The 20,345-nt window shown below is 38.0% G+C and overlaps 1 protein-coding gene across 2 annotated transcripts; it reads right to left on the bottom strand.

Annotated features, from left to right (window-relative positions):
- Positions 1–1,188: 1,188 nt before the first annotated feature.
- ppil4 (peptidylprolyl isomerase (cyclophilin)-like 4) lies at positions 1,189–20,012 on the bottom strand. Of its 2 annotated transcripts, XM_039666261.2 has the most exons (14): positions 19,861–20,012; positions 19,497–19,564; positions 19,184–19,248; positions 18,979–19,096; positions 18,749–18,891; positions 13,760–13,856; positions 12,386–12,499; positions 12,182–12,306; positions 8,821–8,887; positions 8,325–8,436; positions 5,649–5,745; positions 4,813–4,915; positions 4,661–4,726; positions 1,189–1,513 (listed from the first exon to the last, which is right to left on the bottom strand). In XM_039666261.2, exons 1-14 carry the CDS (start codon positions 19,928–19,930, stop codon positions 1,346–1,348), a joined length of 1,413 nt encoding a protein of 470 aa, XP_039522195.1. In that variant the 5' UTR covers positions 19,931–20,012; the 3' UTR covers positions 1,189–1,345. The 2 variants fall into 2 exon arrangements, with proteins under 2 accessions (XP_039522195.1, XP_039522196.1); XM_039666262.2 differs by lacking the exon at positions 4,661–4,726 and having other exon boundaries at positions 19,861–20,011.
- Between the last annotated feature and the right edge of the window lie 333 nt (positions 20,013–20,345).

Raw genomic sequence — 20,345 nt, 5'->3', positions numbered from 1 at the left:
AACGTAATATACACGCATGACAGCGATGCGCAAATTGAGTTACCTCTCCAACTTTTAGTTTTATTGATAACCTATATCTTACCACATGCGATTTGGCTATTGATATTACAAAAGTCCTGTGGTAAAATTACATTAACTTACTCCATCTACCCTTGTAAAGTTAATCCGAATATGGCTTTAGTCTCGACATTTTCCCCTCCTACATCCACATACAATAAAATAAGGTATAGCCTTAATGTTGTCCGAATTTAATTTTTAGAAATTAACGTTACTGATGCAAACACGCTGAAAAGCTTCTTCTCAATTTTTATTACAGGTGGCTGCGTTCTGTGTGTGTGAAAGTGTGTGTGTGAGAGAGAGAGTGAGAGACAGCGAGAAAGAGAGTGTGTGTCTGTTCGTGTGTATGTATGTGCGTGTGTCAATCATAAACTGTTTCTTCAACTTATTAAAATATCTTACTTTACTGCTACTATCTGTTTCTGCTTCTTTATTATATTTATAGTGTGTGATTTATAAAATACACTATATCCTTCATCACATATATTGTGTCTGGTCACTTTATATCTTATATCAGAATATTATATTACTGTTAACCTACAATGGATATTAAAATACGCCGAACCATGTGTCCTGTATCACAGCTACATGAATGACCTTTGCAGCAAAAAAAAAACGCGTGAAAATCAGTTAAGTATTCAGTGAGATATGATTAATTTAATGCGCTGACAGCTCATTTCACCTGCCATTCAGAATACACTGAGCGGAGCGGATGACCGGTTTAAGATGGCGGCTCCAATTCTCGTCCGTGCCAATAGGCAGTAGCGGTCGATAGGGCGTCTACCTATATGATGTCTATGGCCGACCCTGTCAAACTAAAACAATGCATGCACTGAGACAAAAATGAATTTGCACACATTTAAAAGTATTTAAAAAAAGTATTTAAGTATTTAAAATACTCAAATACACTCCGTCAAAATATTTTGTTACAAACTACATTTTATTTTTTCCACACCTGCAAAATACAAATTACAAAATACACTAAAGCAATTAAATGCGTATTTCAAATGCATTTAATTGAAATACTGCCCATGTCTGCAGAGTGAGACCAAAACCAGACATTATCAGAAGTTAGAGCTCACCTGAGTGTCCATGCTAACACTCGTACACCATAAATACACACATTTCAGAAACATTTTAGAACTTTGACTTTATTAACATTCCATGAATTTGCAATCTTCAAAAAATACAAACATGTTGAGTGTTATTTCCTGACGTGAGAAATGACTGATAGAGCGCGTCTAGTGTGCTCTTCCTCCGCGGGATCAGGACGTAGCCCGTGCTAGCGTCAGCTGTAATGCTTGGATCTCTTGGGGCTGCGACTGCGGTCTCGTCTGTGGCGTTTGTGGTCGCCGTCTCGATCTCTGCCTCGCTCCTTATCCTTAGGTCTCTCTCGGTCTCTTGAACGCGACCGCTGTCTGCCTTTATCCTTTTCTCTACGACTCTCGTCGCGATCCTAGAAAACAGGAGAAAAACAAATGATGAGGCACAACACTGAGAAAAACAAGTGACACCAAGACAGATTTCATTCGGTTAATTCCCCCCGAGATTAACGCGCTGTGTCCAAATACGCCTAAGTCCATATTATATAGTAGGCGGGGAAAAGTATGTTAGCCGAGTAGCATGTGTGGATTCACAGTATGTGGACAGGATTGGGAATGGAGGAGAAGCGACAACTGAAGATGGTCGGTCACATGATAACGAATATTCCACTCATACTACACATGTACAGTACAGAACATACTTTTATAACGTTTCACAGGAAATACAGTGTGCCGCTGAAGTCCATAAAACATGTAGAGATGAACACTGACATTCCTGGTTGTATTAAAGGGGACATATCATGCAAAATCCACTTTTTTAGCCCTTAAATGCATTTTGTTGTATTTTTGGAGTGTTTATAAGTACAGAAAAGATGAAATTATTCTCTTCAGGTGCTTCGTTTATATCTTTATATTCTGTTTTGGTCATATTTTTCAACCTGTTCAGATTTTTCTGTTTTCTATGACGTTTTTTGAACTACAGCGTCACCGTATTTGCAGCGGAACTGACAAATAAAGACATTGACTACTAGGGCTGTATTCAACCAAAGAAATCCTTAGTCGACCAAAGTCGAGTCCTGCTCAACGATTAGTCGACTAAAAAAAAAAAACCGTGATGTTTTGATTAAACATTTTTTAAACAATTGTCATTGAGCATTTATAAAACAACAACGAAAAAACATCACAAATAAATAAAACTATAATAATAATACAATTCTTTGAAAATTAAGTGATTTTTTAACTGCAAAAAGTAAAGAGCTCTGTCCTAGGTCTATAGTAACAATTGCGCACCTGACCTCACCACACGCTGCAAAAAATATAACTGCTATCTGCCACCTAATGAAAAATCCCAACAAAAGCTCTCGTTTATACAGGCTTTATATTCTTCTTTACTTTCAAAGCTATGGGTTAACTTTCGTCCTGACGATCAAGGCGTTTTAAACAACACAAAAAAACCCCCAAATAACTTAAAAACTCCTAATAATAGGCTGTAGGACCGCGTATAGGTTTATTTTCGTTTTGTTGCATTATTTAGGCTATTTTCAAATGCGTCACCGTCAAGTGTACAAATAAAAACGAAAACATTAAGAAAACACAATCTATTGAGTCAGCATGATATAGCCGTTAAAAGGCTGCTCGTCTTTTGCGCGCTCAAGTTCGATTTCAAATGTAGGTGCGCGACTTGCGCGCTCATAATGGAGCAACGCGATCGCCTCCCTCCACAGTCTTGTCGTCTTTGTTTTAAAATGCAGCCAGACAAAAAGATTTAGATTTCCTGGACATTTTGTCGACTAAAGCCAAAACAAGCAGCGTTCTAACTGAATGAATACAGCATCCCTTACCGAGCGCGAGCAGAAGCGCAGCCAGCCACAGGTGCGGTTCCCGAATGTAGTGTGTGCGCTAAACTGTAGCGCAGTTACAAAAATAGCCTAAATTAAAGCATTTTAAAGTTGGGGACAAAACATAGGCTTATTATATTTAGAATACAGTAATAAATAACTGCTTATAAATGAATAAATATCAAGGAGTAGATCATTTAAAAATTCTTTCTATTGGTAAAAAAAAAAAAAAAAAAAAAAAAAAAATGCAACTGGTCGTGGTCGACCAATAAGAATGTCAGTCGACCAAGACGGCATCGACCGATTAGTCGACTAAACGACTAAAGTTGACAGCCCTATTGACTACCGGCCCAACACTTCGAGCAATCCGCCATTATTATTTCTCGCACATTTGTGGTCTATATAAAGCATAACTGCAATGCTTGGGTCTGTATTCCTCATTATTATAGCTCCACAAGCCCCTTTTCTGATGTGCGTCTGTGAGCGACCCGTTTCAATGCGGCCCCTTTAAATAAAAAGGAGATGCGTCACACCCCGCCCGCTCTCCAGGTCACTGAGTTCACGGTCAGTTCAACTCCCCCGTTCGGCCATTATTGTAGTTTGATTAGAGATATACGATTATATACGATACCTTCAAAGAACATTTTTATTCACACGTTAATAAAACGTCAACAACAGAAGACTTGTCCATCAAGCCGAACATATGCGAACGAGTTGATAAAGACGACGACGAACCTGCAGAACAATGTAAGTTAACTGTTCTGTGTTATTAGTGAAAGTCGACTATTTCTCTTGTTAAAACAAGCACACTGACAAGATAAATGACTACGGTCTTACCACTAAAAATCTTACCACAAACAATCTGTATTGATAATATGATACGTTTAGAAAAGCAGCTAAATGAGCATTGATGAAACTCAAGAACAATAATACTGCAGACGTGTAACGTTACTTCAAAACCAAAACAAAGAAAGACAAAGGTACTGCTAAACCATGACCACCATGTGTTTTAAGAAAGTAAAGTAATTTATTTTTATTAACGATATTTACAGCTTATCGAAACGCTCTGTTCGTCGCCTCCAAAGATAGAAGGAATTGACCTCTCATTCAGACGAAGTCGATCGGCAAACCCTTCTTTATACTGGCGGAGGTTGTTGAAGTGGAAATCCTTGAAGTGCTTCAGGTCACTAACGTACATCCAACAACCGAACATTTTGACTTGCCCTCTCGTAACTTCTGCATCATTGAGCTCGGACTACAAAATCGGAGCGAGAAATAATAATGGCGGATTGCTCGAAGTGTTGGGCCGGTAGTCAATGTCCTTATTTGTCAGTTCCGCTGCAAATACTGTGACGTGATAGTTCAAAAAACGTCATCAAGAACAGAAAAATCTGAACAGGCTGAAAAATATGACCAAAACAGAATATAAAGATATAAACGAAGCACCTGAAGAGAATAATTTCATCTTTTCTGTCCTTATAAACACTCCAAATATACAACAAAATGCATTTAAGGGCTAAAAAAGTGGATTTGGCATGATATGTCCCCTTTAAGATACTGCAGACCTGCGTCACACATGCACAGCGTTTATGTCGCACACATTTAAAGCGGTTGTGTTTTATATGCCGTGTGCTCTTGTGTTGTGTGCTGCAGATACGAGCCTGTTGTGATCATTGAGGAAGACACAACAAAGACGATCCAACGAAATGTGCTGATGTTTACCATCCCTTTCTCTCCCGCCTCCTGTGGTCCTGCCTCTGTCTGCTCGTGGGCTGATACAAGTACTGACTTTGTTGTATAAAAGAGTAAAGATTATAGCGGCAGAGTCTGAAGAACGAACAGCCACTCGACTATTCAAATCCACAGCATCGTACCTTTGACTTCTTATCCTTGGTCCTTTCGTAGTCCGAGTGTCGTTTCCGGTCTCGTTTCTCTCGGTCGTCCTCTTCCTCATCTAAGAGAAGCTCATACCGGGAGCTTTAGGAAACAGTTAAGAAGGACGTACTTGTGGGAAGATTCGTTATCTATTTTTGTAATTAAAATAGCAGTTTTCACAGCTACTGCGATAAGAAAAGCAGGTTAAGAGGTTAAAACCAAAAGATTAAAGCCGTCCTAGTCATTAATGTGTAACGGTTAGTAGGGTTGGGTATCGAGAATCGAGTATCGATTGGAACCGAGACTAACTTTTCGATTTTTTCCCAGAATCGTTCAAAAGTTAAATTTCCAATCCTAGTTTCGATATTCACAGTCCGCCGAGCGGAAGAAGAAACCGCTGAACAACACCAACGAAGAAGCGTCTACCGGAAGTGTTGGCATCGAGTCGAAGATGAGTACCTTACGTCAGCGATCCAAAGTGTGGCTTCACTTTTCTAAAAATAACGAAATCTCGGCAAAATGCAAAATTTGTGACAAAAGGAGTATTTTTACAGAAGGAGTATTTCCTTCAGAAAGGCTGTTGGTTAGCAAGGTTAGCTAAACTTTTTTGACCCTGCCTCTTAAAAGAATCGGAATCGAGAATCGTTAGAAACCGGAATCGAAACAAGGAATCGGAATCAGAATCGATACGAGAATCAATTTGGGTATTCAAATGATACCCAACCCTAACGGTTAGATCAATAACATGAGCTCCTTGTCAGGGTGATGTCCTGATGACTAAACCCGAGCCGTCTCTGCTGTAGATTGGACTGTACAGGGATTATCAGAAGGATACTCCTGCTTGCTTTTGACTTTGTCTTTCAAAGCCAGTTTGGATTTGTTGTCCAGGTCTTTCTCATAGGCCTTGAAGTCATCTTTGGTGTACTTCCCACCTAGAAATGAAACATACTGACTATAAATATATGTATTACTTAAATGCACAACACATTAAAGGAGTCATTCACTTTTCAAAAAACTTGTGCTGATAATTTACTCATCCAAGATGTCCATGTCTTTCTTTCTTCAGTCGAAAAGAAATTAAGGTTTTTGATGAAAACATTCCAGGATTTTCTCCATATAATGGACTTCAATGGGGTCCAGACGGTTCAAGGTCCAAAAGAAACTTTCAGTGCAAACTGCAAACTTGTTCAAAGGGCTTTAAACGACTCCAGACGATAAATAAGGGTCTTATCAAGCGAAACGATCGCTCATTTTTTTAAAAAAATAACAAAGTTTAAGTTTTATAAGATCAAATGCTCGCCTTGCTCTGTTCTGTGGTGCGCGTTCGTGACTCTCCTGTTCGAACTCGTTCATCAAAATGAACAAATGTTTTTCCGAATCAATTCGTTCGTTTCTTTCGCCGAATGAACCAAATGACTCGTAAAAAGATTTGTTCATTTTGATGAACGAGTACGAACAGGGGTGCGTTACAGAACAGAGCAAGGCGAGCATTTGAGCTTATAAAACTTAACCTTTGTTATTTATTTATTAAATGAGCGATCATTTTGCTTGATAAGACCCTTATTCATCGTCTGGAGTCGTTTAAAGCCCTTTGAAGCTGCACTGAAACTTACATTTGGACCTTAAACCGTTTGGTTCCCATTGAAGTCCATTATATGGAGAAAATCCTGGAATGTTTTCATCAAAAACCGTAATTTCGTTTCGACTGAAGAAAGAAAGACATGGACATCTCGGATGACATGGGGGCGAGTAAAAGTCTTTTTTCAAAAGTGAACTACTCCTTTAAAGGGATACTTCACCTTTGGAAAGATGAATGTGTATTTAAAATGGGTCATTTATGTAGAAGAAATGAGAGTCTCGACTGAGAAAATGTATTCTTGGCTTATGTGGAAAGACAACAACTCCCAGAATGCACTTCCTTCGCTGCCCTAGGAGGCCACGCCCACCGGTAACAGATCGCAGTCGTTAAACAACAAGTCTCCGTCTCGTATCTCTCACGGAGGAGCGGGAATTTTTTTAGCCATGTTAAAACGCACATCAACCGATCACTTGTTTAGTGTTCATGTAAACACTACATTCAGATCCACCAATAGGAATGATTTCAGTTAGACTGAAACAAAAGCTGTGCATGTAAACAATGAATGGCGACTGCAGAAAGCAAAAGCTGAATCCCGGACATCGACGGCCGGACATGTCCGGGGAAAAGAGGACGTAACCCCGACTACTCAGCTTTCTCCACAGAACAAGAGCCTGCTAGCTTAGCTTCCAAAACAAGATGGCCGACACTATGTGTTCATTCTGTGAGTGAGATCGCCCTCTATGGGTCGGTTGAGGACATGCAGGACAGACCTCTGCACAAAACATCCTCCGATGACGCAAAATGACGATTTTTTGTGTCATCGGAGGATTTCTTCCAGACAAAATATACATAAATCTCTCGTCTCAGGGGGATATGAGGGTGGAAAGCACGGTAATTTCTAATACAAAGCTTAATGCTAAATCCTGAAATATCCCATTAACACAACTAAACTGATTAACATTGCAGATAAACAACAATGACTGAGCAGCACCACAAAAAAAAAAAAAAAACGTACACACTCAATTGAGGAGGATACATTTTTTTTATACGGTAAGACGACATGCGCATGAACTACGATGGAAACACATTTACAGAATAAATCCCTCAATGCAACAAAAACTCCAGTGACTTTGCCTCAGCAAAGGCTGTGATTGGATAAAAGGAGTATCCAGCGGACCAATCGCATCTCAAATGTTGGTTTGGCGGTTCTGAAACGCCCGAGTCAAAGTCTGTCATGAGAGTGATTTGGTTTAATTCCCTCCAGAAGCGTCACACGAGTGTGTTCCCAAACCCCAGCATCCGAACGCAAGAGATCATGGCGGCGTTTGCTGAGCCTCATTTATGATGGAGGAAAAAGAGCCAAAGTTTCTTCTAGAGCCAGACCGCCGATATTAGGCATTTTCCAAACTATCGGTATCTGCAGTTATAATGGCCGATAAATGAATATTTCAACAATAAAATAAAAACGGACGAAACACGCTTGACAAACACGTTTGTCCACCAGAGGGCGCTCTACACTCGTTGAGTTGGGCACGATACATACATTGCTTGAATAACAATTAAAAGAACATCCCCATCAGTGCTTTTTAAAATGCATTATCATATTATTTTAGTTAAAACTCATAACTAATGTTAGGGAAATCTGTTAATGTTGTGTTGCGCGTTTCTGAAATAAAAAAAATAAAAAATAAAAATATCGGATTTTAAAACCAACAAATATTTGTATCGGTATCGGCCTTTAAAATCTTTTATCGGTCGGGCTCCAGTTTCTTCCCCGATTGCAGGAACGTTTTGGTGCCGATTTCCCAGGAAATGACTATTTTAAACGCTGCTTTATACGATATTGTTGCACAACTTTAAATGGAAACATAGCTAATAATTATATTTCTATTACTTTACAGGGTGTGCGTTTAATAAGCACGACAGACTTACCTTTGCCTTTCCATTTGATCTTAGACACAGACTGGCTGAAGTCCACATGAATGCGACGGTCGTCTATCAGCACGTTGTCCATTTTGAAGTACGCTTTTTCACAGTCCTCCTCCTTATTAAATAATATACACAAATGCATTGATAATTCCATGTATACGACCATTTGATGACCTCCCAGAGTAACCCACTTAAATCATTTTCAAAAATTCAAAAGCCCATTGGACACACAATAAACCCCTTTTTTAGTGTAAAGATATGGCAGATATACAGAACAGAGACCTTTTAATTTTGCTTAAAAGTGTCCAGAAGCTGTAGAGGACAATTAGTAACCTTGAGTCAAACAAACACACAGATTCTGAGATGTTTATATCGTATCTACAGCGGATGTGAGTGGTGGGAACCCATTATAATGACAGCGAAGCCATCTGGATCTTCAGTGTAGACGTCGCATACAGATGATTTAATCTAACCGGATTTCATTAGAAACTTTACCAACCTTGTCAAACTCGATGAATGCATAGCACAGAGATTCTCCTGTTTTCCAGTCTCTGATGATCTCACAACTGCAAATGAACATTAACATGTTAGATCAAAGCCAGCAGACAACACACACTACACACACTGTAACGTACCCAACAGAAGAGACTGGAAGTTTGATGTGTGTGTGCCTATGAATATCACACACCGATGCCCCTGAACAGCATTGCACTAAGACTCAGGCCCAGGCTATGGTCGGAGCCGAATACTAGCATACTATTAATCGCACGCGGGACATCCCGCCTGTGTGATGCTATACGCCAAGATAAGCACTTCAAACAACAGTATGCTACATCTGTTATCACAAGCACATGTTTAATTAGCAGTATGTGAATGGTTCATAAGCGTCTTTAACCCTCTGGGGTTCTTCGTTTAACAGTCACACTCGGGAACTTCGGGTCAAAATTGACCCAAAGGGCGGGATTCATATTTAAAAAAGAAAATCATAATTTTTAAAAACTTTGAGATTTTTGGTGTTTTGAGAAAATTTCAAAAATTGATAATTAGTATAAATGCAATTATTATGACCAAATTTCCTCCATTGAATATAATAGAAAAAAATATTTATTTATTTATTTATTTTTTTAAAGCTGTATTTCATTTTGGAGTCAAGCCTAGGCCTCATAAAAGCAATTTTTGAAATGAGATGGATGCCATCTGGTGGACAAACTGAGCATTTTAAAAAGGCAAAACACATGTATAATCTGAATTTTTTGGTGTGTTTGTGTGTGTGTGTGTGTGTCTGTTTTGCACTCTTGATGTTTTATAGATTCACCCCTTCACTGTTGTGTGCTTTTTTCAAGATCGTTGCTGATTTGTAGATTGTACGCACAAATTTTTTTTCCACATTTTTGCCAATTTCCGATTCATTACCTATGCGGGTCATTTTTGACCCGAAGGTCCTGAGTGTGACTATTTTTTTACGACCACTTCGACTTTTCAAATCCTGTCCCCAATTTTTTTGGGTGTTCATATACCAAGTACCATTAAAGTCACCAAGTTTCGGACCATTCCGATGAAGCTACGATTTTTAACATTTTTTTATTTTAACACTTCAGGTCATTATTGACCCGAAGAACCCTAGAGGGTTTTAACCACAGATTTCCGTGACTTTTCGGCAAATAATCATGACCTAAAGTAAAATAATAAAAATCCATGTTCAAATTTATCATAGCATATATGAACTAACATGAATGTCTATTAATGTCGTTTTTAATAATAATTGTAGTACAATTTGCAACTGTGCCAGATGTTACTCTAAGCAGAGAACAAAAGGACACTTGACAAAGCCTGAATGCTAAGCATTGTAATGTCTTTGAAGAAAGAATAAACCCAGAAACATTTGGAAGAGTCTCTGTTTAATTGATAATATTAGTTAAACAATGTCCAGGCCTGAAAATTGCTATTTTAAACATGTTCATGACCGTACGAACCCAGTATCTAGTCACGAAGTTGGCCTAGTTTTTTTTAATCACACCAGATATTATTATCCAGCTCATCTGTCACATTTGAAATAGAAGGTCACAAAGCACATTGCATTGTGGGATACAGTATTCCACACAGTGTGCTTGGTTGCATAACGCACATCTGGGCATGCCATGCATACAGAAAATACTGCGTGTGCTTTACATGCTGCCTGCTGCTAAAACAGTCCCCGATGAATGTATTGCCGGCTTAACCCTCAGCCCCCTCTCAATCAAAAGAAAGATGATTTACATAATAATAATAAAAAAAGAAATACATACACACATGGCATAGTCAAATACAACTAAAATACGTTTACTGTGTTTATTCACTTCAAATCTGTAATAGCAAAGTTATGGTGACACTTAACTCACTATTAACTATTTGCTTATTATCATGGATATTAATACTTATAAAACACATATTAAAGGGATAGTTCACCCAAAAAATGAAAATTCTGTCATTAATTAGTCACCAAACAAATTAGTTCCAAACAAATAAGACATTCGCTCATCTTCAGAACAAAAATGAAGATCCTTTTGATGAAATCTGAGAGCTTTCTGTCCCTCCATTACCTGAACAACTACCACTTTGATGCTTCAAAACGTTCATTAAAACTTAATCCATATGAATTAAGCGGTTCAGTATAAATTTTCAAAAAAGGGACGCCATCTTTGTTACAAGACGCTTTATATGATGAACAATTTAATCCACATAAAAACATTGATCAGTGAACAAACAGAAGCTCAGACAAATCTCCTTGAAGTGCCAGAACAAACCTCTCGCTGAAGCTCAAACGTGATGCGTAACACGAGGATGAACCTCATTGGTTCTCGCATTAGCTTTTGTTTATTACAAGTGCTTTGCGAGTTGATAAATGTTTATGTTCATCGTATAAAGCAATCATGTCTTTTCAGAACATTTGGACTAAACCACTCAATTCATATGGATCAGTTTTATGATCTCTTCATTAACGTTTTGTTTTGAAGACGAACAAAAGTCTTACAGAATTGTCGTGTTTGGGTTAACTATACCTTTGATGTCTTATTCTGCATCCCTCAACCCTACCCAACACCTAAACTTAACTACCTTACCTTACTAACTATTAATAAGCAGTAATTAGGAGTTTATTGTAGGGATGCACCGATATAAAAAATTTTGGCCGATACCGATAATTCTTTATATTTGAAAGCCGATTACCGATATATCGGCCGATAAACTCAAATCCAAATATGCATCTAATTTTAGAGCCTGATTACAAAAACAAAAGTCTCACAATAAAACCCATGTCCCAAGCGCACGATTATAATGATGTTCTCATTATAGTGTTGTATAGCCGATATGACAGGTTCGCGCTGCACATGTTGTACCGAACCGTATTTTCATTTTTTGAAGAGATTTCAATCCTATTTCAAGAAATTCAAAAACATAAACAGCTGAAGGGAATAATAGATCATTTATCGGCTTTAATATATCGGCCACGTTTTCTTACCAGGCCGATAACGATAACATTAAAAATGACATATATCGGTCGCTATCGATATGCTGGCCGATATATCGTGCATCCCTAGTTAAAAGTCATAGCTAATAGTGAGTTTTGAACCCTAATGTACTGTGTAATGAGTTTTTATTTAATGACAGATCACTCATATATAAAACAAGAAACGCACCACTAACTAAAAGTGCTTTAAGAGCACAAAAGGTAAAGGTCCTTGGATCAACCCTTGCAGAGGATCAAAAATGTAATCTTTCAGTTCCCAGCCCTAAATTTCACTCGCAATCTTTATCCACAACGACGAGTGAGAGACTATCTATCATTGGAACTAATACAGCAGTAAAATATTGTATTATCTCACCATTTAATGGAGCCGAAACGTGAGAAGATGATCTCCAGATCTTCATCTGTGGTCACAGGATTCAGTTTACACACGAACAGCACGTTCTCTGGAGGCTTGACTTCTGCATCTGGCAGATCACCCACCTTTCAACACGAAGAAAACATTCACATGTTTAACAGCATGAGGTGATCAGTAAAACATGTCTGAAGTGATCAACTTTACCATCTCTAGTAAAATGGCTTGTGTCTTTGCTTCCTTGTCTTTTATCAGTTCATCCAGCTGCTCAGCATCTTCGTCATCATTGTTTATGGCCTCGTCTGCCCCGATCCGACCACTCTAAAACATGTAAAGCATGGATCATTCAATCTAAAATCAATAACAAAGCACATTTATAAACACAAAAACACATCACCTGCTCTTTCTGATTTGAATAGCACCCCACACACACACACACACACACACACACTGCAATAATAATAATAATTCATATGGTTATATTAGCATTAAACCACTACATTTAAAGGGTTTACAAGTGAACATATAAAAAGTTTAATATTCAACATAATAATGTAAATGTTTTACACACAATTATAAAATAATCAGGTCATGTATTTCTTAGGAACTGAACCCATTGCTTATTTTATAGGGCTGTGCAAAAATTAATTGCGATTAATCACATCCAAAATAAAAGTCTGTGTTTACATGTACATATTTAAGAAAATGAGTTATTCATATATAAAATATTTATATTTATATAATATAGATTTTGTATTTATATATATATATATATATACATATATATATACAGAATTTAAGCGCAAATAATTCTTACATATATACATGCATGCATTTATATATACAAAATAATTATATACAGCACACACAAATATATTATGTAAACACAGACTTTTATTTTGGATGCAATTAATCGCAATTAATTTTTGCACAGCCCTATTATTTTATAATACTTAAAATGTCTTTATTATGCTATTTTAAAGGCTCCTAATTTTGTTTTGGAGTCTCCTACATGTTTACACGCATACAAGGTCAAAAAACACTTTCAATTTCACCATAATCATCATAATTTCATTTTTTCTCAGTGTCTGAAACAGAAAGGAGGGGTTTAGAAAGCCTCCTCCACTCTGATTGGTCAGATGGTGTTGTTCGCGGGCAGCCAATGAAGATCATAGGCTGGAATTATGCAAATGTGTTACCAAGTAGAAGGTTCAAGCAGAAAAAATAAAACTCGTTGGTATTACTGACTCGTTTCATGCACTTCAGAGTCAGATCGATAGCTATTTATCTGCATTTTCATCTTTGAAACTTTGGGGAGAAAAAAAAAATCATCAAGCTATTTTGAAACACATGATCCTTTTCTTTTAGTGCGGCTCATACCCAAACTAAAAAAAACATTACTTTCTTTCCAAACTGGATTCATTATTAATGAGAGGAGGTGGACCAACACATTTAACTGAATTGGGAAATCATTGTTTACTACTAGCGGACTCTGCATGCTAATTTTAGGATTTTTTACAAACTAAGTTGTCATAAATCTGTCAGTATTGTAATTTAGTGAGCTTGAATGAAGACACTCACGTCCAGCTGCTCTTTAGTGGGTTCAGGCGATCGGTCTGGAACCGGGAGGCCCGGGGGATCGTCAAACGGGTCATCCAGAATCACCGTGTGATTAATCCTGCAAACACAATGTCAAGAAACTTAATTTTTCGCCCTAAAATGAAAAAAAAACGAAAGGGGTAACACTGTCGTTTTTTTTTCGGCTCGAAATTTTTAATTTCGATATCTCAGCTCTGGAAGGGTCTAGAGCCTCCAAGTCTTGTGGCCCTCTATCAGAATCCAGAGTTTTGAGAAGATTGGAGAAACTTATTTTTTCGCCCGAAAACGGAAAAAAAAAAAAAGGGGCACCACTGTCGTTTTCTTTTTCAGGGTCGAAATTTTGAATTTCGATATCACAGCTCTGGAAGGGTCTAGAGCCTCCATTTTTGCAAAGTCTTGTGGCCCTCTATCAGAATCCAGAGTTTTGAGAAGATTGGAGAAAACACAATGTCAAGTCACCTTTATTTATACAGCGCTTTTTACAACCACCCTCAGTAAGGCAGATCAATAATATTGTTGAATATTAAATGTCCCCAACTAAGCAAGCCAAAAGCCAAGTGTGACGCTGTGCGGAGAAACAGAGCTGAGGCTGGGTCCAAACGCAGTGTAGCTTTATTAAACAAACTTAAAACAAGACACTAGAAGCAAGACTCGAGAGACGTGAAAGCACCAACGTAACACACATAAATTCAACAACCAACAAAGACAGGGCAGAAACACAGGGCTTAAATAATCAATGAAAAACGAGCTAGACAAGATAACAAGGGGGCGTGAGAAATGAGAAACACCTGGGATAAATAATAGACGGGCAATAACTAATAACGAAAACACACAAAACCACTTCGTGACACCAAGGAAATTGAACTGGAAAAAGTGAGTTAATACAATGAAGGAGATTAATTTAACCATCAGAAACTCAAAATTATATGTTATCTGAACTGAATAAATTATTTAAGTTGATTTGACAAAAGAAAAAATGTTGTGATTACTACACTGTAAAAAAAATATTGTTGGTTTAACTTAAAAAAGTAAGTAACCTGGGTTGCCTTAAAATTTAAAGTTGATTTAAAGATGAACTGAACTGAAATTTGAGAAAAGGTGATATAACAGATGTATTTTATTTATTCTCATTGGTACAATTTTTAAAATGGCAGAATTTGTTAAAAGGGATAAAATGGTACATTGAAAGTGTTGTTTTTGTTACACGGGCGCCGCCATGTTGGATTTCAACGTTCGACTACGTCACTGGCATGGTAAGCCACTCCGTTGCCTACCCGCACCAGCAGAACAGCCGTAGCTTGTAAACAGTCTGAGGCTCGCTGACATGGCTGAGGAAACAGATTTTTTTTGCGAAACACTATTTAGAGATGTGTACTTTCGTCAATGAGTACATGAAACGTCTGACAATGCACGAAATGTTTTATTTACACAAGTTACAAGTTCAATGCATCACGTTAACGTTACTCGAATCCTTGATATTCAGGTGAGGGGGAAAAGATCCCTGATGTATAGTTCACTGTAAAGGATGGGATTCTCCTTCCTAAATGCACCCTCGCCCATAGAGTGAACTGCCAGTACGCTGTTAACCTAAACAATCTGAGAAAAGTGTAACAAGTTAGCCCAGCCGTCACCTATTCGTAAAATACCCTGCTACTTATGGGGCGGTCCAGCGTCTCAGCTCGGACATCCATTAGAGACAGCATAGCATCCTTCAACACGTTTCTCTCACTGAACAGCATCCGAAATGAACGGTGCATGGTGATGCATTTTTCGCCGATCAATAAATGTCCATGTTGACCTCTCTGCAACAGATCGTCTCCGTGCAGGGTCTATGCTCCACAGCGCTCGCGCCCACAGTCACTTTCCCCCAAACGATCCTGTACTGCAAGTGAAGCCTGAAACTGATCGTCCTCCATGTGGTGGTAGTTAGACACTACCGGCCTGTCCCTCACGGGCTCAAATGAGTAATCCATGCCGTTAAAAGCGCTCATTTTCGTCTGTGTATACAGGACCTACAGCTGTTGTCTATGGCGCTCCGCGGGTCCTACCATGCCAGTGACGTCATCGGAACTGCCAGCGCTAACAAGCGCAATTTTGCGTTGCTTAAAAAAGCTATATTAATATATATTTAAAAAAAATGTTTAGTGTAATTTACTTTTAATTGTCATAAACAACACGTTTTCAACGTCGATATTTTTCAGTTCAGTTCATCTTTAACTGGAAAAAGTGAGTTAATACAATGAAGGAGATTAACATCAGAAACTCAAAATAATAAGTTATCTCAACTAAATAAATTATTATAAAGTTGATTTGACAAAAGAAAATATGTTGCGATAACAAATCTTGAAAATATTTTTTACAGTGTATCTGATGAGCACAAAGCAGCTCTTGCGTCTATGAATCTGGACCACCCAAACCTCAAAACTATGAGGAAATCTAAAGTGTGGGAATTTGTGTACTGTGAAACACACTCGTATAATTGGTGTCTATGTTTGTGCCTTCCAGACACGGGCAGTCAAAGGGTTTTCAGTTGTGAGTCATTGAATTATTCAACTGATTTGATCAAAACACTTGATTCATTCTGGAACGCCACTACTGTGTGTAACATCATCCAAATAAAGCCACGGCAGAATTAAGAGTAAATGGCCACACTGTGTTTATAATGAAAACCGTCCCCGATATTGTCACATGTCACACTCATGCTGTAACTGAGCCAGGTCTAACTTGTCAATCATGTTTATTAATACTCAAAACAAAAGCACTCATTCGTGTGATATTGCTTAATGTATATTTTTTAATACATAAAAACAACACAGATTCTTCCGATTTGTGTGAAGACGCAAACAAATAGCTGAATCATGGTTTTGAATCCATCACTGAAATAGACTTGAATGATTCACAGAAACTCAAACACCATTTCATCAACTAAAGCTTAAACCAGCTAACCGGCACGAAAAGCGATCAGGCAGCATTGGTTTGGTTTTTGTGTTATTTAGCGGTGAAAATGAATTATACCAAAATAATACAGCAAATTAATCTGAATTATTTCACGGTCCATCCAGATGGTGATTGTTGCGGGCAAAACTCCTTGAATATGCGTCCCGCTTTCTTCAAAAATGTGATGGATAATGCGGGATATTTATGCAGTTTAATCTGGTGAAATTGCGGGAACTTACAAAAAAAAAAAGAGAAAAACAAGCGATTCCCCAACACCGTTCTCACTCGGCTCCTGCCTTAATATAACGAGTCATTTCTTATTACTTCCTTCCTATGATAAGCAAGCATACATCACAGTTACTTTGTTTTATTTCAGACCTTAATAAACACATCAAACTTACAAAACACTGATGAGTCAAACACGTTCTGTAGCTTTACAGAAGGAATATGCTATAACTTCTGTACAAATCAATAAATAAAATATAAGAAAATAAAAGTGTGCTCCTGTTTTACAGCTTTTCGAATTACGTCACTTCATTACGTTCCCATGGCAACAGGTTACGTCACTTTATAACGTTCCCATGGCAACAGGTTACGTCACTTCATAATGTTCCCATGGCAACAGGTTACGTCACTTCATAATGTTCCCATGGCAACAGGTTACGTCACTTTATAACGTTCCCATGGCAACAGGTTACGTCACTTCATAATGTTCCCATGGCAACAGGTTACGTCACTTTATAACGTTCCCATGGCAACAGGTTACGTCACTTTATAACGTTCCCATGGTAACTAACAGGTTACGTCATTTCATAATGTTCCAATGGCAACAGGTTACGTCACTTCATAATGTTCCCATGGAAACAGGAGGAAATGATTATTCTCTCCTGTGAAGCAAACGCAACATTTCTCAACTTTCTGCTACGATATACGTGACTTTTTTGCAACGAAAATGCGAGGATTATGAAATCATGCAAGCCCCGCATATTCTGCATGGAAATCAGCAATTTAAGCGGCGGAAGTGTGGCGTATTTTAAAAAACGCTCCCGCATAAATATGCTGACTTTGGCTGATTATGCACTCAATCATGCGATCGCATAATCACGTTTAACTGGAGGGGCTGATTTCATGGATATTTCTCAGTTCACCTTGTAAATAACTAGTTTACTTGCAACTAAGTGCCTCGGAAAAAACTTAGTATCTTCCAAAGGTCTCAAGTCACCAAAGCTGGCATTTTCCAACAGGAACACATCCACGACATTTACATGTACACCAATAATGCCATTATTCCCAATAATCAGAGTAAGAACTGAGTCACAGCAAGATGTTTACGTGACGTGGATTTTCATTATATTCTGATTATTTGCTAAGAAGTGTGGTTATTTTTACCGCCATTCTACAAATGGTGAACTCACATACAGTAAGTGTGTTACTGGTCCTTGTTTTAATCCACTTTCATCAAACGCAAAACACATTTGACGTACTGGAAGGTTATTCGTCGTCGTGATGAACACTGGAGTGCCGCTGTAACTGGGTTAGCCTACGCTGCATTGCTTTCTTCACACACTCTCTGGATGAAGACGGAGCAGAGACTGCGAGTCAACACAGTTTATTGATTCAGAGTGGAGGGAAAACTTCAGAATAATGTTACGGAGTTCATTCATGAAGTTGTGTGAACAACACACGTCATCCGTGTACATCTAAGCACATGCGCAGCTTGAGTGTACGCCACATAGTTTAATGCGAGTTTAGTTACTATGATTATGAGCGTAATCACATTGAATATTTCTCAAAGCATTGTGTTCACGTGAAGTAACGTTTCATTGCATTATCGCCAAAATCCCATTATAATCGCATGAGGGTGCATGTAAACATGCTTACTGACTTTCTCTACTTGATTTATTTATTAAATAGTTATTAAATATTGATGACTCTGCATACCTGTTCTCATACACTTACAAAAATATTTGATATCTTTCATAATAAAAAATAATATAACAAATGTGTTCTCTCTCTAAAAACACTTAGTCCTACCTGATGTCCTGAAAGGGGATGAAGTCGTTGTCAACAAAGGTCTCGTTGATTTTAGCGAGCACGTCCATGCCCTCTGTGACCTCTCCAAACACAGTGTGAACGCCATCCAAATAATCCAGATTCTCCCCTGAGGTGATCAGGAACTGGGAGCCAAAAGAAAGTCACACACTCAAACACTGACATCCACATCCACATAGACACTGTTTATTAGATATACGTGCACAATTAACCTGAGAGCCGTGCTGGTCGCTGCCGTTATTCACCATAGACACCGTCCCTTTCTTTCTATGCTTGATCCTGGGCACCTTCTCGGACTCAAAAAAGCGTGCCTGATCACCATACAGCTTACTGCAAACACACACACATCACCATCACACAACAACGCATGTGTATCCGGTCAGCACAAAAACACAAAAACATGAACCTGATGCTTACCAGAACACAGACTCTCCTCCTCGGCCCGTGCCGGTGGGGTCTCCCGTCTGAACGATGAAATCTCTCTGGACCGGGTCGAGAACACATGCAACAACATTACTGCCAACAGTCAGATGTGCAGTGATAACTACAGTAGAAATATTCATTAACTTATCCTCCTACAGTAATCAAATGTTGCCTAGAATTTATGAGATGAATGTGATTCTATGAAAACAATGTAACTTTCAGAACTAAAAACTATAACGTTAATGGTTTGAACGATATAACACACACAAAATGCACACCGAATGTAAGACATACATATATATATTACCTGAACATTGTGGATCAGACAATAGTTGTAATATTTGATTTTGCACAGTTTCAGGAAGTTCAGCGAGGCTGGAAAATTAGAAGCACAATTCTGGTTATCAATCAGTACATATATTAATAACATATCATGATATCATGTAGTTGGTTTAGTACTCTTCTAGTGAAACATTAAATATTATAACAACTAGAATTCTGGTCAAACATGCAAATTATCACGAAATTAACGTTATCAAGTTGAGATTTCTTATATTTATTACGACGTTTTGTTGATTGTCTTAAAAGAACTAGCATTAGGTGTAATCTTGCTAGCACTTGCAGTGCAAATATTTTGAAACTTTTCGCCTGTCATTAATGTTATTAATTACCTTTCGGTCTCTCTTCTGTGTATAAATCAATCACGATATCTCCTAACGTTGTTTCCAATAACACCGCCATGTCGTTACAATCTCATCGACATGCGCCGGACGGACACCGCGCATGCGCACTGAGAACAGTCGCAGATAATAACGTCATTTCTTTGAGACAGGCGGCAAGAGCAACATTACTCGTATCTAAGGACATTTTTTTGGAAAGATTTGATTAGATTTATTAAGTGTGTAAAGTAAAGCCACTTTTTTTGTGTGTTTAGAACATTTTTGTTTCACTAAGATCCCTTAAAAAAGTAAGAATACTATATGTTATATCTTTTATTTACATTTTTTCTATTCATAGACATGTAGATATTGTAACTGCTAAATTCAAAGGTCATAGCAGCAATTCCTTACAGGCTGTAAATACATCAATCTAGACAAATCCTGTTCACCACAGTGGTACTGATCTCTAGATTCACTTTCCTAGACTCCTCATCCTG

Source organism: Pimephales promelas, chromosome 13 (assembly GCF_988280905.1).
Source record: "Pimephales promelas chromosome 13, fPimPro1.hap1.1, whole genome shotgun sequence".
NCBI lineage: Eukaryota > Metazoa > Chordata > Actinopteri > Cypriniformes > Leuciscidae > Pimephales > Pimephales promelas.
The sequence above is the reverse complement of the archived record's forward strand: the minus strand, read 5'-3'. Positions and strand labels throughout refer to the sequence as shown.